Source organism: Sitophilus oryzae, unplaced genomic scaffold, assembly GCF_002938485.1.
Source record: "Sitophilus oryzae breed Bouriz unplaced genomic scaffold, Soryzae_2.0 scaffold_810_pilon_pilon, whole genome shotgun sequence".
In the NCBI taxonomy this organism is placed as follows: domain Eukaryota; kingdom Metazoa; phylum Arthropoda; class Insecta; order Coleoptera; family Curculionidae; genus Sitophilus; species Sitophilus oryzae.
The window spans coordinates 4,430,700-4,442,481 of NW_022147429.1; the positions used below are offsets into that span (position 1 = coordinate 4,430,700).

Consider the following 11,782-nt stretch of genomic DNA (forward strand, 5'->3'; position numbering starts at 1 on the left):
AAAATAACATACAAGAATTTTAAATTGATATTACATTATGAAACAATATTTTTTAATATACCGGGTCGTCTCAAAAGTGGCTCACCCCCTATAACTTTTTTATTTTTTCAGATAAAAAAAACAGATTTGTATGTTATAGGTATATGACATAAATTAGGATTTATTGATGTATTCAGTTGTTTTTGGTCTCTTCCTGTTTCACCGAAATGATTACATCTTTTTATTTTTAAAGGCAACCTCGGTATATTGCTACTTTATTCGATAAAAAATGACACTCTGAATAGAATGACATATCATATGTCAACTTTTGACATTATCGCTTAAAAACAAATCCTATTTTAAATTTCAATCCAGGGTGCCATGGTGTTAAAAACACAAAGTTTTAACCAAGGAGCCTTGGAAAATAGTTTTGATCGTCTAATAGGTTTCGTGTCTTGTCTAGGCCGGTTAAAAGACGTACAAATCGTATTTTTAATCATACATATGTCAATTTTTTCAAATGGAACAAGGGTGACTCATTAGCATATTTGGAAAAAGCATTGTCGTTATGAACCGCGTGTTACAATTACAATTAAACCATATGCGAAAATGTCAAAAGTTGACATATGATATGTCATTCTATTCAGAGTGTCATTTTCTATCGAATAAAGTATAAGTATACCGAGGGTGCCGTTTAAAAATTAAAAGTTATAGTCATTTCCGGTGAAACAGGAAGTGACCAAAAACAATTGAATGCGTCAATCAATTCTAATTTATTTCATATACCAACATACTAAATCTTGTTTTTTTATTTGAAAATATAAAAAAATTATGGGGATGAGCCACTTTTGAGACGCACCCGGTATAATAAAGACAGTACCGAGTTATAAATGTAGTTTTTATTTTATCCACTTCCTATCACCTTCCTTGCTTTAATGGAACAGATTTATGTTTTCTCTAATTTACATAATAAGACATCACTTAACCAGAAAAAAAATTACAACAATCATATTTTTTTTCTCTCCCTGTTGCCGATTCTATTATATCTGTGGAATAGATCCTGTTTTGATTAATATTAGGGGTTGTAAATGTTTGACTAAAATTAATAATTTATTATTAATTTCAAAAATTACCTAATTTCGATGATAAAATTTCTTCTATAACGTGTATTTTATTATTTTTATCCTTTTTGGACTCTAAATTGTTTTTTCTAAACTTTTATTTAAAAAATCTTAATAAAATATAAAAAAGTTTAAATACGATATATTTTTAATTTAATTATAGCTTCATTAAAATAAAAAAATTACCCGGCTATGATACGGAGAGTTCAGGTGTACTTGAGAAACGAAAGACAGTGTTGTGTTTCTCGGCAGAGTCGTCAGGGAACGACCGTTACGACAGAGACAACCTATCTATCGCTCGTGTCGCACTCGTTATAACCTAAAACAATAACACAACAATAACAAGACAGTGTCTGACCGCATGTTCCAGCTATTTATGAATGAGATGCTCAGTCTATATTTTATTTTAAGTCTATGGATAATGAAGATTGTGAAATGAAAGTATTATGAATATATAAAATTGTAATAATGATAACATTTATTATATATATTTACATTAGAATTAAAAATTATCACTTACGGATTTTTTCTTAATGGTTTTAAACTTTTTAGAATTATTTAATTTCTAGTTATTTACAGGCAACTATAATTTTGATTATATGTATTGATGTATTGAAGTACTATCATGACAAGTCTTATAGAACAATATACACGTCAATGAGATAGAGGTAACATTTTACCTATAATGTTACTAATATAATATATTTTGATTATAATGTTTGTATCATAATTTCTTAAAAATATAGTGGATTAATAGCAATTTTTAGACATATATTTTATCGAAGAGTGTGTTGATAATACTAAAATAAGCTGAATAAGCTTTATGTTTTATCTTTTCTCTTTAGAAGGGAGATGGTTTGTGTCGTAGAATACATTACAGTACGTCTGCTGGATCTGTGTCTATGAAAGGAATGCGGACAAAAAACATTTAAATAAACAGCAATATATTTTATACGTCGATTTGACGACTGCGTCACCGCAAATCGCTCCGCCCACTCATTTTATTGGCTACTTGCTAATTTGTTGAATTTTTATTGATGGGACGCTTCGTCTATTTTTTTACGAAAAACATCGAGAGAATATCGTTTCCCCTCTCACGGATTCCCCGTAGCTACAGAACGGACGGACGTACTGCGGTTTATAACAATATCTTGACGATTTGAACTGACGCGCGGAGCGTGCTGACCAATAGCGCCTGTTATCACCTGTGACGTAGCGACCAACCTGCGCAATATCATACCTTGTATTCTTTGTACCATGCCATGGACGTACTGTACTATGATTGAAAAAAAAATAGCGTCAGCAATGACTATGAAATGAAGATCGCTGTCATTTTATGGAAATGTCCTCAATCGTCATTTTCCAGCGAACTGGACGCCGTTTTTTCGATCATACGGTATATATTGACAAAAAAACACCGAAAAGCACATATTTGTTTTCTACTGAAAATAATTCCAAAATAACTTGCAATCTGGCAACATCGAAGATGTGCGCATGCGTAGTGTCTGTGACTATATACAGCAAAAACTCGTTTCAAGGTCAGCCACCGGATCCACACCATTACCGTTTTAGAAAAAGAACATCACTGAACATTTTGATTATATCAATTATACGTATATTGAAGTACCGTATATATGATCGAAAAAAAACGGCGTCCAGTTGGCTTGGATATGACGATCGATCAATGACTTATGACATTTCCCAAATAATTTTACATATAAAATGACAGCGATGTTCATTTCATAGCCATCGCTGACGCTGTTTTTTTTTTCATACGGTACTACCGCATGATGAGTCTCACAATACAAATCACTGAGATAGAGGTAACATTGTACCTAGTTTTATCTTTTTCACTGTAGAAGGGATATGGTTTGTGTCGTAGAATGCATTACAGTAATTATAATATCCTGCACTTTGATATTCTTTTCTTAATTTACTATAATTTCTTTCTTGTAATGCCAATATCTTGATAATATGGTGAAGGTTCATTTTTGATCTTATTAGATTTATACACACACACATACACAGACCAAGTTAATACTTTTAGTTTGTGATTTATATTAAGATATTTCTTATAATTTTTTCTACCTACTACATATTATGCTTGGTGGTGTGGAGCAGAATAAGTATAAGCAGAATTTAAGAAGGTACCTATTAATATTGCGCTGATTCTACAGTTATAATTATGGAGGCTAAAAGGCTTTTTTAAAGCCTACGTCTACGTCGTTTTGATGGAATGTTATAAACCCTATTATGAACATGATATGGAGCAAAAACTCAAAAAAAGAAGTAACTTCGACACACCCCTTTTAATTTTACGAATTTTTAATAAAAAGCACTTTAAGGTATAGCCACGTATAGCTTAATAATCTAGAGTAATTAGATTAATTTTATAGCAATCTAAAGTTTCATTTCTATTTAATTTTATTAACTATGAAAACACATAATAAGTGTTCACGTGTTTTGCAAAATATTAAAAATAATAATACAAATAATACCGTATGATCGAAAAAAAACGGCCTCAGCGATGGCTATAAAATGAAGATCGCTATCATTTTATATGCAAATTTATATAGGAAATGCGATCGATCGTCATTTTCCAGCCAAATGGACGCCGTTTTTTCGATCATACGGTATATATTGACAAGAAACACTGAAAAACACATTATTTGTTTTTTATTGAAAATAATTCCAAAATAATCGGCAATCTGACAACATCGACGATGTGCGCATGCGAAGTAGCTGTGACTATATGCAGCAAAAACTCGTTTCAAGGTCAGCCACCGGATCCACACCTATACCCTTTACCGGATCATCATATTATTAGAGGTGGGCCAGTCTGCGATTTTTGTGGAGCTGCTACGCTCTGCGACTGCTCCAATAAAAGCACTGTGACAAGTAGCAGCGATTTTTCGGAGCAATTAACCTATAAATTAAAAATGTAGTTTTATAGGTTAATTGCTCCGAAAAATCGCACTCGGTGTTCGGCACCGTTCGTTGCATTTACTAAAAAGTACAGGACTATAGGTGTGATTATGATAGGCAACATCATCGTCTAGTTTTTATTTATTTATATCGTATGATCGAAAAAACGGCGTCAGCGATAGCTATGAAATGAAGATTGCTGGCATTTTATATGTAAAATTTATGGGGAATGTTATCGATTGTCATTTCCAAGCCAACTGGACGCCGTTTTTATTTCGATCAGTAGTGGCGATTTTAACGTCTGTGCAATCGGGGGTAAGTCACCGACGGGCCCCAAGCCTCCCGGGCCCTTGCGAACAAGATTCGAACTTTTCCGAACTACGGGCCCCTAGAGCTCTTAAAATCGCGGCTGTACGGTACTATACTGATGTCTTAGTTTGATAGATGTTGCTATATTTGTTTAGTCTATTCAGAAGAATTTGAGTGTTTCTAAGTACCAAACACTTTGCTATAAATATCTTAAAGAGTCTGTTCATTTTCACAGAGTGGTGGCCCATGGTAAAAACTTAATGTTATATTCAATTCAAAGTCGAAACTGTCAAAAAATCTTTATTAGTGACCGGTTTCGGCTATTTAGCCATCATCAGACCTTAAAAATAGATATAAATAATAAAACTTATATGAATGTATAAGATCAAATAAAAGATTTAGGATATACAACAAAACACAGATACAAAATTAACTAACAAATAAACATACTAACAAGTTAAAAATTACCTTTGTCAAAAACATCTGTTCGTGATTAATATATAATACATAAATATCATAGATAAACGAAACAAGTTTAGATTGGAAAGTGCCCATAAGGACAATGTAAACACTATTTGGCGCTATTCTTGCAACGGTCGCGACCCAAAACTTTTGAAAATTTCGGAGCGGTTCGGCTTTTTCCGGAATTATATCGCCAAATATTGTTTATTCAAATTTATTATTATTTTCGTTTAATTTTATAAATTAAAGACAGTGTGTTGCATACAAGAAACTTTATTTTATATAACTTATATTATATTTTATATAACTTATTATATATTAGAAACCGACCTTATGCCACGATCCACGATGGTTTTTGCAGTTCACAGTTCACAGCACAGCTTTTTAAGTTTTTAATGCCACTTTTTCACAATTATCACCGGTTGGAGTAAATAAAACTTGAATTAAACTAACAAGATAGCAATTAATACTTTGAAAATGGACGCTATAAACACTTTTCAGAATTTCTTTAATGAGAGCGGTTTAGATTTTGAAAGATTATTATGATTTTTGAAGTTTCTGACTTTGACAAGAGAAAATTATTTCTGTTTTTGTTTGCCGTTGATCTTAGCGACCGCTATAGCAGCGCCAGATCGCGTATAACGGTCGCGACCCAAAATAATTTCGCGACCTAAAATTTTTACGGGCTTTCCCATCTAAACTTGTTGCATTTATCTATGATAAATATCTTATTTAGATTCATGAAAGAAAAAGCGAACGCTGCTACGTTTCCCGAGGAATACATTAAAATACGCAACCAACCGTCCAATCAGATGAAAGAGGTACGTACCCTATCGTTGGGTATTGTGCAATCACGTGATGCTCATGTCGTATGACGGTTAAATCTTTGGTTAGAATTTTTGTTGTTGTTTTTACCTGTTTTTACAGTTTTTACTTTATTTTTCTATTTACATCAGATTTATATTTTGTAATTGCCTATCAGACAATACGTATTTAGAAAAATAATAAGAATTAGGATCGTGTTTTTTTTAAATCCTGGATATTAATTGGAACCCTTGATAACATTACTGCTTTTGATATAAAAAGTGCATTTTTGATTATTTACTTGGGCTAGGATATTAAAATATCGGTTGGATTGTACGACATAAATAGATGTAGGTATGATTATTTATATATATGTATGTATTTATAAAGCTTACTATCTGTTTTGCATTTTCAGTTTTTGATCAGACATTTTATTTTATTTGTGAAATGCCCACAAAAAAGCTTCCAATGATTCAACATCAGTGTGTTTGCTGCATAATGGATCATTCCTGCTGAATTTTTAGATCATTTGAAGACTACACGGAAAAAACCAGATAATATGTTACATTTTCATAGAAATTGATAGCGAGACAATTTTATAGGCAAGTGTTAGCATTATTTGAGGCACTATCAAAGAAAGCAATAATAATATGCTTAGTCCCAGAGATATTACAGCTTAGTTATTTTGCCCTACAGGAGAAAAACCAGAGTAGTTCACTCGTAATTGCATTTTCTTGGCTCCAGTTAAAATGAACAAAGCTGGTTTTTCCTGTGGTCTTCATTTGAAATAACGTAAATAAATGTTTATACATATGTATGTGATGATTAAATTGGTGTTAAGGAAATAAAAATGTTTTTCGATATTAATATATACCTATATATGTATATTTATTTTGAAATAAATTACACTTTTAACAGTTTAATGGAGTTTTTAAAGCCAGTTATAATATTTATATTTTAAAAACTTGAAATCATGTGGATGTAATCACGCATTAAACTACAGACTAACTTATATGTTAACTTTATATAACTTGTAAGTAAAATAATAAATAAAACAAATATGAAAAAACCAACAATTCTAATGTATATATTAAAATACAGTACAATAATAGGTATCTGATACCCTCACTTAACGTAGAATAATATTCTACCCAACTCAATACTATGTCCAACATGAGTTTCAAATATATCGGGCCCCTAATCGTTCCTGAAAATAATATTTTTTACATTGTTATACCATATTCTAAACTATTTAATATTTCAGTCACTTAAAAGTTAATTTGTATTGAATAATTGTCTACCATTAAAACAAATTTGGACTAGTATTTTTAATGGGCATATTCTGTGTATGGATATAGGTACTTCCTCCAGATTTTGGGTTCAACCAATTTATTCTTAAAACCTGAAACATCTACGTATAAAAAATAGACAGGTTACTAATTATAATAAAATTTACCCTTAGAATTATACTTCTTTAACAAATAATTTCCATTGGTATACTTTTCCATGACAAGTAATCAACTTCCTAACATTTTTTAATTGATGTAATACTTCCTCATGATGCGAAAAGAAAATCTTTTCTTTAGCACACAAAGGACAAACGATATGTTGGCTTACTTTCAGATTAGTTACTTTTCCATAGATATCCTCATGTCAATTCAAAGACGATGAACATGAAAATGATCATCACATGAAACATCACAAACTAAAAACCTAATAAACAAGTTTATATCGAATATAGAAATAAATTTAGTGTTCTTACCTATTGTCGTCCAAATCCACGTTAATAGATAATTAATTTTTAGATTTTTATCTTTTATTTTTTAAATATATCTTTCGAACTACTGGTTTTAGTAATTATTAAATTAAACGAACTAAAAAGTCAAAAATATTAAACAATTAATTCTCTTGTCAATTGTCAATTTTCTCCAGGCACCGAACATTATCGATAACGCACGATCTACGACGATTACTCCTTTGATCTGATTGGACGGTTCAATGACGGTTGGTTGCGTATTTTAATGTATCCTCGTTTCCCGTTCCCAAACTCCCAACAGCTCCAGTACACAGAATATACTCAATATACTATGCTCCAGTCGACTGCGACCTGCGACGACTGTGACTGGAACAGTCTGACCGGGCGACGGGGCTGGGCTAGGAGCATTTTCAGAATTTACACTATTGCCTGCTATTGCTCCTATTGCTACTCACGAGCAGCGTTGTTACAAGGGCAAAAATTTTTGTACTATAAATGGTGTCGAAATTGTACTTTTTTAAGTGGGATTGTACATTTTTGGTGCAAAAATGTGGGGTCATGTGATCTCTCTATTTACCTTTTTACCAAGTTTTGGTACGTAGGGTGCATCCACACTATCCTAAAAACAGCGGAACGGCGTACTGGCTTAACGACCTTGAATCGATTTCCTGCAATTCTATTGGCTGAAATTTTTGCCAGGTGAATTTGACAGATAAAATTTCTGACAGATGAATTTTTCAGCCAATAGAATTGCTGGAAATCGATTCAAGGTCGTTACGCCGATACACCGCCACCGATCCGCTTTTTTTAGGATAATGTGGATGCACCCTCACAGAATTATACACCATATGCTGTCCTCCTTTCACGCAGTTGAGCAGCTCTGAACTGTTCAAGAACGCGATACTCTCCCTCCATTCAATTGAGTCATAAAGTTCAGAACTGGTTCCGCGCCATATGGAGGCACCAGGCTATCTCGCACAGCTCCTTTCAGAACCGTTCTGAGCAGCTCAGGGCGTAAAGCTCTGGAACTTGAAATTCGCAAATGGAGGACAGCAATACAGAAGCTACAAAGAGCTTTGAATAGCACTGGTTAAATGGGAACTAATTGCGTGACGTCACGTTTGACATCGGGACACAATAGACTATGGAGTCTAAAAGGAGGAGGCGAATCGAACGCAAAAATTATGGGCCCAGTTTTTGAGATCTAAATGAAGTTCGAAAATCGCCGTTAGGGGCGCTTGTGATGATTGGGATACTAGAAATACACAGCTTCTTATGGCAAGAATAACTATTTTGTTATAAATTATAGAGCCAAGTTAATATTTGGGCATATTTTTACCAGAGTTAGCTTTTAGAAACGTGGTTTTTCTAATTGAGCAATGTGCGTGGCTAAAATTGTGAATACAAAACCTTAAATTTGAGTTTGAAAAGTTAGTTAGGTTATATTAGATGCCGGTTTAATATATCCTTTTCCTAAGTTGATATTATAAAAATGTTTTATTATGTGGTTCTTTTTAGTGCATACACGACCGAAGAAACATATAAGCTGCTAAAATAAATCTTCCCTAGAACTGTTGTACAAAAAAGATAGAAGTTCCAGCAACAAATTTATCACCAGTTCAACCTTTGATTTGATGTAAACAGTAATTGTTTCTTGATGAGAAATGCGAATGAAATAGTTTATGGTGTGATTGTGTTAGTGTTTTATTAATAGTTTTGTTGATGCAGTTTAAAGGTTCATAGTTTTTCATTAAAACATTTGAAATTGACATGTTTACATGCAGTTTAGTGTGATACCATTTTAATAAACATTAAAATCTTTCGAACTAGTAGTGGTTTTATGGCGATTGACAGATTGAATAACGAAAATTAAGAGTATTTTATCAGGAATAACTTAATCATAAATGGAAACTGAAGACGAACGTTACCATTGCACCCTTTGATCGGTGTTATCTATTCCATAACTTTTTATAGCTGAAACTAGAGAGTAGGTATATTGAGCTGAAACGTTTCCTGTGTTCAATAGCGTTTTTTCTAGCGTTGAATTGTAAGTTTTAATGTCATTAGCAAAGTTTTGCAAATTGTCACTGTTTCGTAGACAATTAAATTCAAGATATATTATATTCAATGTCACCTAATAATTGTAAAGGTTTTTCTATTGATATTCACTTTATTAATATAAGGTAGGTTTGTAAATAAAATATTAATGAATAAATAATGTACTCAGTTTATTTCAAAAGCACAAAAATACAGAGTTGTGAATATGTATATACGCTGACTTATTTCATCATATAAATATTTATTTAGCAATATTAATACATTACAACTTTTGTTTCTATTAACTAATTCCACTAAATTTAATAAATAAAATATACAATATATAAATTTAATATACAATTTAGCACTTAGATATTAAATATCTATATGTACTATGCCAAAAAATAAAACAGGAACATCATATTATATCAAGAACACAAAAAATTACAATTTAAAAAAAATGCATTCTAAAAAAATACCTAGCTACAATATACCTACATATTAATTTAAAGAGCTTATTCATATTCATAAAAACTATTCTAAATGGTTTATATACACAATCAAAAGTATCAACCACAATACAATAATTTTCAAATTATTTCTTATTATTCCTCAATGAAAAAGCGTCTTGCGACGGCTAGTCAAAAATCTAAATAATTTTTATAATAAATTTACAATCTGACATATGCAAACTATTTTTCAAATTTGTGAACATAGTAACTCTACTGTCTGTAACATCAACTGGCACATTAGTAATATCACGAAAGAATTTCATTCTCATTCTCAAAGTTAGGTTCTGAAGTTTGATTTTCAACATGATTAATAGGCAGACCTTTTACTTTTTTTGAATTAGAAACTTTTTCAGTTGCTTCACTCCTTACACATGGTGGTTTCCTCTTTCTTTTATTACTAGAGAAATATGAAGGCAGGTTAGGAAAAATTCTTGGAATTGAACCCTCCTTTAATAATGGTCTACCCGCTCAATTCTACTGATAGTTCCGTCAGTTAATTTGATCTCATAATGAGTCAAAATATCTTCATCTAGAAAATGTAGTTCACAAACAGCATCTTTGCTGCTAAGTGTCTTGTCTGATCTGGGTATCGCCTTTTGCCACTGCTGTAGCAAGCTAGGATCCTAATAAAAGATATATAATTGTTAAATAAAATAAAAAAAAATTTTTCACTATTAAAGCTGTTATTTTGAGAATACGATCTTGAAGTATAAATATTTAATATTCACTTTCAATAGCACTGTTCAAACTGTGGTTAATATAGGTACATGTCAACAGGTAATTTTAGCACCTAGTAAGTATTAAATTATTTTAATTTTATAACAAGGCCTCCTAGGTTATGTTATACACATGTTGATTTTAGGCTATATTTCCTATTAATTTGGTTTATAATTTAATCTGTACACTGACAGTATATAATTTTAATGTTTTTCTTAACATCTATCCATAATTTTTATAAATAAATAGTCATACTACTTACATTAGGAGCTTTGAAAAGGCTTGGGTTTCTTTCACCCCGTTCTTTATTTGCCTTGTTTTTATTGGGATTCCCACTTGTACAGCCAGGTACAAAGCAATTTCTACCACGACTCATTGTTGTACTGCTAAAAATTCAGTAAATTAACTATAAATTTTATTAAAAACACAATTAAATCGTATACTACAATGAAAATGTAGTATCCCAGTCGATCGCAGTGCCTCTGCTGTCAAACCGAGGAAGCTGCTTAAAAGTGGGGACAGAAATTTCAAATTTGCCCATTGCCGATAAATCTCCTTTTTTAAGCCCTCCATACAATAGACCTCTAAGGTCGCAGTGATTAGCCCCCCTCCTACTCACCGCATGGATATCAAACTTACGTTTGACATCCGTGCGGCTTGAACAGCATTTCAAGTGATGTATAATTCTGGGCCTCTGCTCCTAGCAACCTGCATTTCAAATCCACGCATCGCGTATCACCGTTCGTCTAAAAATATGTACGTGGGTTTAAGTTTGGGTTAGTTTGGGTTTGAGAGGTAAGAATTGTACATTTTTTCTTGCAATTGTACCTATGTACTCCTTGACTATCAAATGTACCCAAAATAGTACAATTGTACCTATTGTAACAACACTGCTCACGAGCGCAGATGTCCTAAACTTGTAAACTGCTCCGAAATGTCACTGCGATTTTCTTGGAACTGGAGCAGTCACATACTGCGACGTTGGTGGAGCTGTGACAAAGTAGCGGACTGCGATTTCACAACCCACCTCTACATATTATACATATTATACCACGACCACCACGGCATATACTACTGTGTACTTTTATAATTTGAATCGTATCGTTATCTACTTGTTATCTATTATCTATTCTAAGATCTATTCTATGGTTTCATCCATA

The 11,782-nt window shown here is 32.2% G+C and overlaps 1 protein-coding gene and 3 long non-coding RNA genes across 5 annotated transcripts; 2 read left to right on the forward strand and 2 right to left on the reverse strand.

Moving 5' to 3' along the window:
- The first annotated feature begins 5,521 nt into the window (after window positions 1-5,521).
- LOC115889132 lies at window positions 5,522-6,143 on the forward strand. Its single transcript, XR_004051374.1, has 2 exons — window positions 5,522-5,954; window positions 6,016-6,143. It is a non-coding gene; the product is annotated as an uncharacterized LOC115889132 (long non-coding RNA).
- Window positions 6,144-6,909: 766 nt separating this feature from the next.
- Window positions 6,910-7,403, reverse strand: LOC115889130. The gene is made up of 3 exons (XR_004051373.1): window positions 7,363-7,403; window positions 7,057-7,313; window positions 6,910-7,002 (listed from the first exon to the last, which is right to left on the reverse strand). It is a non-coding gene; the product is annotated as an uncharacterized LOC115889130 (long non-coding RNA).
- Window positions 7,404-8,499: 1,096 nt separating this feature from the next.
- Window positions 8,500-9,226, forward strand: LOC115889128. Its single transcript, XR_004051371.1, has 2 exons — window positions 8,500-8,786; window positions 8,875-9,226. It is a non-coding gene; the product is annotated as an uncharacterized LOC115889128 (long non-coding RNA).
- Window positions 9,227-10,232: 1,006 nt separating this feature from the next.
- Window positions 10,233-11,206, reverse strand: LOC115889125. Of its 2 annotated transcripts, none has more exons than XM_030909061.1 (3): window positions 11,069-11,206; window positions 10,885-11,008; window positions 10,233-10,528 (listed from the first exon to the last, which is right to left on the reverse strand). In XM_030909061.1, exons 1-3 carry the CDS (start codon window positions 11,161-11,163, stop codon window positions 10,355-10,357), a joined length of 393 nt encoding a protein of 130 aa, XP_030764921.1. In that variant the 5' UTR covers window positions 11,164-11,206; the 3' UTR covers window positions 10,233-10,354. The 2 variants fall into 2 exon arrangements, with proteins under 2 accessions (XP_030764921.1, XP_030764922.1); XM_030909062.1 differs by having other exon boundaries at window positions 10,885-11,005; window positions 11,069-11,195.
- Between the last annotated feature and the right edge of the window lie 576 nt (window positions 11,207-11,782).

What these genes read in the sequence shown, in the direction of transcription:
- LOC115889125 (XM_030909061.1), bottom strand. Translation starts at nt 11,163, where the DNA reads ATGGGCAAATTTGAAATTTCTGTCCCCACTTTTAAGCAGCTTCCTCGG. An exon ending in TGGGATACTACATTTTCATT is followed by an intron (nt 11,009 to 11,068) that starts GTAGTATACGAT and finishes CTGAATTTTTAG; the next exon opens with CAGTACAACAATGAGTCGTG. An exon ending in GCCTTTTCAAAGCTCCTAAT is followed by an intron (nt 10,529 to 10,884) that starts GTAAGTAGTATG and finishes ATCTTTTATTAG; the next exon opens with GATCCTAGCTTGCTACAGCA.